We start from the raw sequence: 10886 nt of genomic DNA on the forward strand, positions 1-10886 counted from the left end.
TGACGATTTGTCAATTTAGTCATTTTGGATAATTTTGGCCGGAGCTCGTTGATATGACAGTCTAGTTAGTGCCGGCCGACACTGACGTGAACAATCTTTGAAACTTTTTAAATTTTAAAAAGATTTCTGAATTTCCAATCAAAAACCTAAAACTTTTAATAATGCAATCAAATCATAAAATTTGTCTAATTAGTGCAATCAAGTACTTTCGTTATGCCTGTCAAATGAGATTTAGGTCGGATCATAAATGGTCTGACCCAAATTGACTCATTTAACCTATTTCGACCCATTCCCGGAGTAGAAAAAGAACAGAAATGCGTTTGGTAGGACACTAAAAATTTCTACTCCTAATTTTTTCATTTAATTATAAAATTGTCATTGGAGACTTAACGACTCATGTTTGGATAAAACTGGACTAGAAATAGAATAAGAATATATTATGATAAAGAATTGGATGACCTTAATACCATCATGAAGAAAATTACTCCTTATAGATAAAGCAAATACTAGGTGATGATCGAGGAAATTGCAGTTTAGGAGACTTAATGATTCATATTTGGATAAAATTGGACTAGAAATAGAATAATAAGAATTGGATGACCTTAATACAATCATAAATAAAATTACTTTTTATAGACAAAGCAAATATCGGGTGGTAGTCGAGGAAATTGCAATTTAGGGTATAGGATTTTAGGATTTGGGATTAGGGGTTAGGGTTTTAGGATTTCAGTTTTGAGGTTTAGGATTTGGAGTTTAGGGTTTTAGGTTTTGAATTTTAGGATTTAGGTTTGGGGTTTAGGTTTTAGAGTTTCGGGTTTGGGATTTTAGTATAAGCTTTTCTTAGTCTAACCGTCGAAGTACATCATGCATTGCAGTTTGATTGGCCTAACTTTCGGATACTTTACATGTTATTCAAACTTTTTTCATTTAAGTATATATCCTTTTCTTTTCTTTGTATATTGCTTCTTATTAAAAGTTCATGCGATAATTATCTTGATTGGACAAACGTAAGCAAATAATTGAGTTGAATAAACAGATGGCATTGCAATATCGCAATACGTATGCTTATGTGTGCAAATCATTGTATGACACATTGTGGATTGGGGGTGCAAATTTCTACAAATCTCAACTTTTACAATTCTCTACACATACATGCCAAAATTCTGGTTAAGTAAGTGAATTACTCAGTTCTAAGGATCTTCGTACGGATTGTTCATGTAATTCACTGGATAAAGAGCCGACTCTTGTCTGCCGTTGACTCAGTTCTTAGGATTGGATTTTTGCTGCTCTTATTCCGATAATCTTGTTTGGATTTTCAGTGATAGCGCTTTGAAAGCATTGGCAATGGAAGTCAGGTGTCATGACTCAAGTTAGGGGTGATTGTGGTTTCATGGACATGGAGTTTGAACGGGCCCATAGTAGGCCCATGATCGAACCGCTTCAACAATGCTTTCAGCCCGTCGAGCCCAATTAGTTTTTTTTTTTAAGGGACCTGCCAGGAGATCTAATCAACGAGTGGGTGTAGGCATGCCGAGCTCGAGAGTCCTTTGTCCAAGCTTGTCCAAAATCGAGTCAGAGACTCGGTGGGTTGTCATGCTGTAATCAATTATAGAGGCAATGTTGTAAATGGCTTGTGTACCATTAGTGGATGTTCGATTTGGTTGATTTATTTTAATTTCATTCAATTTGAACCTTGAAATCTTTGAAGAGAACTAATTTAGCCGGTCGAATCTTTTTAGCCAGGTTGGCATCTAAAGTGGCAATGCAGCTCGGTCATGAGACCCACATTTATTGATGCACTTGTATTCATACAACCACATCAACAAAGCACACACACATAAAAAAAAAAACGGAAAAGTGTCAGAAAAGTAAAAAAATCTTTTACATTTGTGCCCATTTAGTCCTAAACATATCTTTTATGTCAATTTAATATTAAACATTTTATCTTTGTGCCAATTTAGTCCTTCCAGTTAATTTTGACAGGTTTGTTAACGTGGACGTTGGCCAGCCTACGTGACACCACCGGCTCTAACATGAACAATTTTTAATAATATTTTTTTAATTTTTTTCTTTCTTTTGTTTTTTTTCTTTCTTCTTCCTTTGGAAGGTGACCGGCCATTGCCCATGGTTGGGTGGGCTCGCCAAGGTGAGGCCGCCGTCGCCTGCCACAAGCAAGGCCCAACTAACCCTCACCTAGGCAAGGTCGTGCCTCGACAAGGGTCGGCCTCACCAAATCTGCTGAGGAGAGCCCTTGCCGGGGCTCGCCCTTGCCCAAGCAACGGTCGACCTCACCCAGGCCAGATTTGCCGAGGCCAACCCTGCCCAAGCCAGGACGGCATCGCCCGGGCAAAGGCGAGGCCACCATGGCCTGGGCAAGGGTCAGCCTCGCCAAATCTGGCCTCAGACCTTGCCTAAGCAAAGTCGAGCCTTGGCGAGGGCTCCCCTCGCCATATTTGGCCAGGCCGCCATGGCTTGGGCGAGGGCCCGCCTCGCTAGATCTGGCGAGGGGAGCCCTCGCCGGGGCACAACCTCGCCCAGGCGAGGCCAGCCCGCCCGACCATGGCCAATGGCCAAAGGTAGAAGAAAGGAATAAAAAGAAAAGAAGGAAAAAAAAGAAAAAAAGCAGAAAAAATTTTCTATCACATATAAAGATAGACACCGTCTAAAACTTGACTATCAAAACAAGAAGTTTTTCTCACCCCAAAAATCAAAAGATTATCAATGTGACAACAGTAAAGACTATTCTAGATGAACTTAACACTTCCAGGGGCTGCTACGCAACACGCACATGCTTGTTTAATTCTTAAACAAGCTCGAACAAAAAAGATGTTCAAGTTGTCAGAAATTAAGCTGTCGTTCAAGTGAAGGACGAGAAATGTGCTCACTTCGATATAGAAGTAGCATCTTCAGGTGGGTCTGCAGCTAACACCCTCTTATAATAATTCCAGTCTGGATTTGACTTTGTAATTGCTCTTTGACCAAATGGATTCTGCACTACATACTTCCGAACATCGTCGGCCAAAGCTAAGCTTTCTAAGTAGACCCGCAGGTCACCTCCAGTTCCTGCATGAAGCGTTAATTGCGAATAAAACATTTAGAGCACTGATGAAAAACTGCAACTGGGAGAATGAGAGCATTATCAGCCACTGGATGGTCTTTTTCCAAGAAAGATATAATAAGCCTAATGATACAGTAGCAGATAAGAGGTAGCAAAATAATGCACAAGGCGACCTGCTCTCCCGCAAAATATGCAAATATTACGATAGGCAGAAAAAGTTTGATCTATAGCTTATTCAGCCATGATCTAAGATTCCATGAGCTTGGAGAAATCTGGAGACATAGGGACAGCTGTAAAAACAAATTTACAGGCAAACAACCAAGTAGATATGCACGTCTTCTGACAAACAAAACTGTTAACAGATCACAAGGTGATATCTAATACTTCTAGCACAGTAAAATAAACAAAGTGCCAACTATATGAATGTCCAGGATGATGAACTCAACAGGGTAAAAAATTGACCAAGTTTATGTCACTATGTTATCCCTGGTCAAATTATACATACAAAACTAAAAGAAAGCACCCACTATCGATTCAGCTATGTATTGCACCCTTTTAGAATGCACAGAAGAGAAATTAGAGCATTTTCAAAAGAACTATCATTTATTCAGCTACCCGCTATGGCTTCTTCATGAGATTATTCCGTACATTTTAAATAAAACATACAAAAAGAGATCTATGTGAAGGTGCCTTAAGAAATAATGTCTTCAATATTTGTAATTTCTAAAACAGAGAAAATACATGCATATTTAACGTCTCTCACCTAAAGAATTGTCTTTGGCATCTCTATAGTGATATGAGTAGGGAAATATTCCAGTGTTTGCCTGGGTGACGATAGGTCCAACAGGGATAAACCGATGTTAGTCATACTATTCAAATATGAACCAAAACAGCTGTAAAGACGAGACCGCTTATCTGACTAACCGGATTGCAAAGGGCTTTGTATGGAGAATCATCCAACAACAAAGTGTTTGACTCATTATACGCTCCCTTCTCCCATGGAAGATTTGACTCGAGCTTATCCCACAATTTCCTAAGTTCCTTCAAAACCAGGGGTTTATCCCTGTTCTCAATGGTAGCGAACTTTGTTATAGTACAGTAAGACTGATCCTGTAACATCAATTTCTATTAATATTTGACTGCAATAAACTAGAATCTAATAAAAAAATGACCACAATAAACTAAAAATAAAAATGATATGATGTTATTATCATTAAGATGCATAAAGGTTAGGACATTTACTTTTTAACTGGAAACCAATAGCTACTACAGAAACGGTTTTTTTTATACCTTACTACAGAAACGGTTACCCACAGTAGTTTAAGTATATGCTTTTACAAATTAGGCATTGTAAGCAAAACTTTAAAGTAATTATGCAAGTTAAACCAAGGATCTAAAGATAACTACAAAAAGAGAAAGGGGACATATCATGGGTACAAAGTCAATTTCCATCTTAACCAGGGATCTTGAGGATTCTTATTAATGCGAAAGACTAAAATATCATAAAGTTCAAACAAGCAGGGTGAAATGTGGCTTGCTTCCAAGGTTATACCAATATATTCTCAAGAAGGAGCGATGCAATCACAAAGTTGAAAGAAAAAACTTATTCATCTAATTTACTACTTGACAAAAGATATAATCACAGGATAAAAGGACAACTAGATCAAGAGAATATAATCAGTTGGAAAATAAATACTGGGTATTCATTCCATCTGAAGAACAGGAGGCTGCAGGATAATAAAAGCAAAAATAGAAAAACTTTCCCACACTCTTCGGCTGAAATTTAAGAGGCAGATCGTACACTCAGGCTCTTAGTCCCATTAAGCTTCAGAGATCAATCTTACACCAAACAGATGAGGAACTGAAAAGTAGCTCTTATTCTTTCTTAATGATCTGCAGTCAGTCTCCATCCATGCAAAATGAGCAATGGGACAAAATGGACACCAACATAGAGAAGAAAAGCTTCATGTGAGAGCTGCTTACCCAACAGAAAAGCAATTTCCCTTTGGAGTCGCCCATAAGAAAGTCTACAACTGGATCCAGATTTCTCCTGTAAAACGAATAACTAAGACTATATAATCTACAGTGACTATTAAAGCTGGGCAACCTTTATCGTGAAGTGACACACACCCACCCACAGAACACTAGGTTGTCAGGATCGGGATCCCAAGTAGGATCCTTTCGCGATCTTCGACGATCAGATCGAAAATTGTAAGATCCTACAACTTTATTGAATTGACACCTAAAATATGAAATTCTTACTTAACTCACTGTAATTAGATGCATATTAACCTTAAAAGGTGGTATTGAAGCTCAAAGGTAGGGTTCCCTCACGAGAGAACACTCGGGTATAAATTCTTGCTTGCCCGAAAAGACAGGATTGCCTTCTAAAGCTGGATCAGTGAAATCGTAGTTGGGATGGCAATCGTACCGAATTTTTCTTATGATCCGGATTGTTCAGTCTTATGATGGTGCTAAAGGAATTACAAGAACAGGTCATAGACGGAACAACGTACTTTGTCCTTGATGACCAAACCCCAACAGCAAATTTCTCAAAGCAAAACTGTAAAAAATCATCAACAAAGGGCCTTTTGAATACTGCAAGAAGAGCGAACAATGAGTTAGAACTATGTTCTTAGATTATATAAGAAAAATCAACAACCTTTCACCAGTTCTCAACTCTTTACCTGCTTCTCTTGACACCATTAAGCCCGGTTTATATCTGTAGTCAACATGTGGACGTATATCTGCCAAGAGTCCATTCAGATCAAGTATAAGAAGCTTTTTTTTAGAAGGTTCAGCACTAGTCCTCTCTGACGATATCTCCGGAATTTGCAAAGGCATGCTTCCTTTGTTGATATTAATATCTAATTTAATATCACCTTTGGACACCAACAATTCTGACGAAGGATTTACTTCCTCGATCTGCCTATTTACCTTGACATCATTCCCATTTGAGTGCTCACAACAAGAAACAAGCCCAGAATCAACCGAAGCTTCTCCATTGCAATTAAATGCAGCTTCAATTCCTTTATCAACACGAGACACGTGCTCTTCCGCTGTATGAACCTGGAAAAGCTTTTCAGCATACTTGTTTTCTGTAGCCCCAGTCACAGCCGCACTTTCAACTAGAAAAACCTCAGCCGCACTATGCAGCTTGATAGTCTCAGGTTTTTCTGGAAGATCAAGCCTCTGCTCTGGATTATGAACAGAGGCTTCTGCTTTCAAAGTTCCTATGGAAGCCTGTGCTAACGTAACTTGTATTCTTTCGTCTGCTTGTTTGGATTTACTATCTGAAAGATGAGAGATATAAGTTTCATCAGAATGAAAGGAAGTCTCTTTATGAACAAGATCCTCAGAAAAATCCACAGTTCCTGTTGTTAACCTTGATGGTGGTTTTTTCCTTGAATCGGTCTTGAGTTTTTCGACACTTTTCTTCTTTGAAGAGGTACTCATATTGCTAAAATCACTCAAAAGGGTATGAGCTTCTCCATCGACATCTTCTTTTTCTAATGAACACAAATTCTTCTCAATGACACTTTCCTTACCACTGGTTGAGGAAAATTCCTTCAGAATATTTTTATCCAATTCAGCGACTTGTGAAACACTATTTGGAATTTCAGTGAGTGTATCGCTCTTCCCAGAAAGTTCTTCCTCTTTTCTCATCCTCTTAAAAAACTTTCTCTTCTCCTTCTTTCTCTCTCGCCTCCTGGCAAGGATGTTTGCTTTCCTACTTGGTAGGCTCTTCTCATGCTCCAAACTTTGATGGGAATTGCTAGAGGAACATGTTATATTATCTTTAACGTCCGGCTCATTAGCTTGCAGAACATAATACGGGACTTCTGCACCAATATCACCTTGAGTAGTGCTTGTTTCCAGGATCTTTTTCTTTGCAGGTAAAGGATTTAATTCATTGCATGGCTGAGCCTTGGAATTCTCCTGGGCTGAGCTGGATTCAGCTGCAGAAGGTAAAGAAATAATCACGTTCACCGACAAATTTTTCTCTGGAAAATAATCCTCTTTATCCATCCCAAGATCCGAAACATTTCTGTTACTCTTCTTTCTCTTCCTTTTTCTCTTCTTGTCCACTACGGAGCTACTACCACTACACGGCTCTGTCTCCATAACTTATTTAAGAATACAACGACCAGAAGACAATTGATCCATAGCACTGAACTATTAGTCCAACCCGAAAACCCAGCGTCCTGACTTTGCAGTCTGGTCCCCCATGACATGATAATAGAGATGTCCACATGCAAAGATCTCTTCTTTCAAAGCAGAACAAGAAAATTTTCCCAGAGATGGATATTTAAATTATGTCAATCCTTAATGCCCCTTTGACCGTTCCCAAGCTGCATTGTGAAAGTGAATGAAACCAACACGTTAGCTTGATATATGCCCTTAATTACGTTCCCTTCTAAAAATCAGTCAGTACTACTAAAACACCTATTTCTCTGATTGGGGAAAAAGATACAGCATTGGATAAGAGTAAACTAGACCAAGAAAACGATGTTAAATCTATAACAAGGCCATTCAAATATCTTTTCAATTAAGCAACTATTTCCTGCATGCACATTATCCCTTCTTGGGTCCACACTCATACGCATGAGACATAATCTATCAGATGTTGCTTATACTGACATGATGAACTAGGAATTCAGAACTCAGGTCACCGTAAAACAATAACTTGAAGCTGATTGACATTTTGACGCACAGAGAGTATTATCATTAGTAACTGAAAAGGATTCACCGGATCCTACTCAAACAATTTCTGAAAAAAAAAATTTATCATACTAAAACCGGTTCTTCGTCTACTTTACTGACCCAAAAATATTTTCATATTTGATTGACACTATGTTTCCTACTCGAAAATTTGGAGATATTGCTTCAGCAGTGGAAAGTACCAAAAGCCACGCATGGCCTATCTACGTAGAAGCCACAAGCAATAACACATCAGTCTTTCCCGGAGATTTGGTTTACTCGGATGATGAAAGAATCATTCGCATCACGAAGCAGCGACTGATTCTACTCAACAGTATCAGCTACCAAAAAGAAAACCAGTCAAATCCAAGACGCGAAGCAAACCCAATTGAGCGAGAGGCAGAGAGAGAGAGAGAGAGAGAGGCGACGTCATCACGAAAGAACGCTCGGGACGCAATACCCAGAAGACGCAAAACCCATCGAAACGGAAAACAAAATGCAGAAGAAAAGTCAAGCAGCATTCACCATTCTTCGCACAGCCGGAGACAGAGAGACAGAGAGACAGGAACCTCATGTGACGTGAATAGAAGCCCCCGACTGCTATCGCTACAGTTTTGGTGGTTCTTTAGATTGGACTTTGGAGAGTAGGACCCGAAGAAGAAGATGAAGAGCCGGAGAGAGAGAGAGAGAGAGAGAGGGAGAGAGACGCAACACAGTAATGCGATCGGGGCGAAGGAGGAGGAGATGATTTCGGAAAAGAGAAAAGGAGACCGTGACGAAGAAGTGAAGAAATCCCTATTTCCAAGGTGCGAAATTCTTCCAACAGTAACAGACTGTTCATTTAAGTGTATATCCTTTTCAATAATACCATAAAGGGTTTCTGAATTTTGATCTAATATACAATTTAATTCATGAAATTTTAATTTATTCAATTTAGTCTCTAAATTTTAGCTTAATATTTAATTTGATCTTTGAACTTTTAATTTATTTAATATGATCCCTAGACTTTTAGTACATGTTCAATTTAGTCCCTGAATAATTTGAAAATGTTCAATATAGTCATTTAACTACAAATTAAAAGTCCAGGGATCAAATTGTACATTAGACCAAAGCTTAGGGACTGTTTGTATTATTTTCCGTATCCTATTCTTTTCTTTGTATATCGGTTCTTATTAAAAATTCATGCGATAATTATCTTGATTGGACAAATGTAAGCAAATAATTGAGTTGAATAAACAGATGGCATTCCAATATCACAATACGTATGCTTATGTGTGCAAATCATTGGGTGACACATTGTGGATTGGGGGTGCAAATTTCTACAAATCTCAACTTTTAGAATTTTGCTACACATGCATGCCAAAATTCGGATTAAGTAAGCGAATTACTCACTTCTAAGGATCTTCGTATGGATTGTTCATGTAATTCACTGGATAAAGAGCCTACCCTCGCTGGTTCTCGTCTGCGGTTGACCCTCGCCAGCCCAAGGTTGGAAAAAAAGAAAAGAAAAGAAGAACAAAATAAAAATTCAGAAATCTTTATAAAATTTAAAAAAAATGGAAAGATTGCTCACATCAATGTTGATCGGCACTAACTAGACCTCCATGTCAGTGAGTTCCGACCAAAATTATCCGAAATGACTAAATTGGCAAATTGTCAAAAGGTTTATGACTAAATTGGCACAATTAAAAAATTTAGAAATGAACTGACAAATTGTTATAAGGTTTAGTACCAAAATGGCCAAATTGAAAGGATTATAACTGAATTGGCATAATCGCAATAGATTTAGGATGTTTTTGTTAATTTCCCCCCTGCAATCACCAGCTGAGAATTTCAAATTCATAATTTTTCGTTGACTCAATTTGAGAAAATTGCTACGTATGAGGGAAAAAATGTATAAGAATAGAGAATAATCATCGATTCATTGTTATTGTTGCTCACCCTCCAATACTATCTTGATGGAAATTGATTTTTACTATTCTATTGTAAACAACCATTTTCATAGGCGTAGATGAAACGTTAATGTATGTATTTATCGAGGAGTTATTAGATATTCTTTCAACTTTCCTACATAATATAAATTTTTAATCCACACCGTCCAATATTTTAACAATAGAATGTTAGATTGTGCAAGCTCTCAGGCCATTGGTTTAAGCCTCAGCAAATACCCTTTGCGTAGAATCTCCACTATTTGAACTTTCTTGTAATTTTTTAAGAATATTTTATGTGTTTATTCTATTTATGACTATCTTGCCAATAAGATTATTATCTGGAGAAAAGAAGAGAAAATAGCCAATCTGCTTCATTGAATGGAGGCCTGATGTGTTCTCTATTCAATTGCCATTGCAGTTGAGTTATTCACATGATCGTACGTTAGAGCTGTATTATCTTCATCCCAAAGATTCAATTATAATCAACCTTACTTTCTATATTCGCTATTATTATCACAAGTATCTTTAAAATGAATGAACAGAAAATAAGTAAATATATCGAGGAGTAACACATTGTCTTACGAAGCCTAACCAACCACGTTTCACTAGCTATATATGAAATCATAGAGTTCGAGTGGAAAAAACAAAACATACCATACAAATACTCGTATCTCATAAACGAACTAAATCATAAAAAAAACAGTGAAATTGGATTAAGGTTTACATTGAGTGCATAATAGTGGTTTTTAAGTCTAGTCAACTTTGAGCATTAGACCGATACGTGGGGCTGACTCAACATGGCGTGATTATATTCGTAGTATTGCAGTTTTAAAATTTTTGACAATAAATGTAACATCCGTACTGCACGACACAGCACATTTTGCATACTAATTGGTCCAAATATAAACTGATATTTTTAGTTTATGCGTAATTATATGATCTTGGGTGAAATAAATGGATTGGTGTAAGAGTATAATTTCTCAGGTACATCGGAAATACCCCGTAATCACTTAAATTCACATAGTTGGGTCAATAAGCGAAAATTTATGCAAAGTCTTCAAATCCTTGGCATGGTCGGCTAAAGCTAGCAAGGAAGAGAAGGTTAATGATCCTTGGAAATAAACATTGACCAAAATAATTTCGGTGGAATTGGGGACTTTGAAGGTGTTGGATGCGGGCGTTCGCTTCTCCATAAA

The 10886-nt window shown here is 37.7% G+C and overlaps 1 protein-coding gene across 5 annotated transcripts; it reads right to left on the reverse strand.

Moving 5' to 3' along the window:
• Positions 1-2644: 2644 nt before the first annotated feature.
• Positions 2645-8531, reverse strand: LOC130134405 (uncharacterized). 5 transcript variants are annotated; one of them, XM_056306796.1, is made up of 8 exons: positions 8329-8529; positions 6656-7410; positions 5746-6148; positions 5575-5656; positions 5042-5108; positions 3983-4168; positions 3822-3882; positions 2645-3063 (listed from the first exon to the last, which is right to left on the reverse strand). In XM_056306796.1, exons 2-8 carry the CDS (start codon positions 7181-7183, stop codon positions 2882-2884), a joined length of 1509 nt encoding a protein of 502 aa, XP_056162771.1. In that variant the 5' UTR covers positions 7184-7410; positions 8329-8529; the 3' UTR covers positions 2645-2881. The 5 variants fall into 5 exon arrangements, with proteins under 5 accessions (XP_056162771.1, XP_056162767.1, XP_056162768.1 ...); XM_056306792.1 differs by having other exon boundaries at positions 5746-7410; XM_056306793.1 differs by having other exon boundaries at positions 5746-7410; positions 8285-8529.
• Positions 8532-10886: the final 2355 nt, after the last annotated feature.

This window comes from Syzygium oleosum, unplaced genomic scaffold (genome assembly GCF_021117445.2).
Source record: "Syzygium oleosum isolate NSW1041296 unplaced genomic scaffold, Sole_v2.1 Sole_v2.47, whole genome shotgun sequence".
Lineage (NCBI taxonomy): Eukaryota > Viridiplantae > Streptophyta > Magnoliopsida > Myrtales > Myrtaceae > Syzygium > Syzygium oleosum.

What these genes read in the sequence shown, in the direction of transcription:
- LOC130134405 (XM_056306792.1), bottom strand. Translation starts at nt 7,183, where the DNA reads ATGGAGACAGAGCCGTGTAGTGGTAGTAGCTCCGTAGTGGACAAGAAG. An exon ending in AATGGTGTCAAGAGAAGCAG is followed by an intron (nt 5,657 to 5,745) that starts GTAAAGAGTTGA and finishes CTCTTCTTGCAG; the next exon opens with TATTCAAAAGGCCCTTTGTT. An exon ending in TGCCAAAGACAATTCTTTAG is followed by an intron (nt 3,064 to 3,821) that starts GTGAGAGACGTT and finishes CGCTTCATGCAG; the next exon opens with GAACTGGAGGTGACCTGCGG.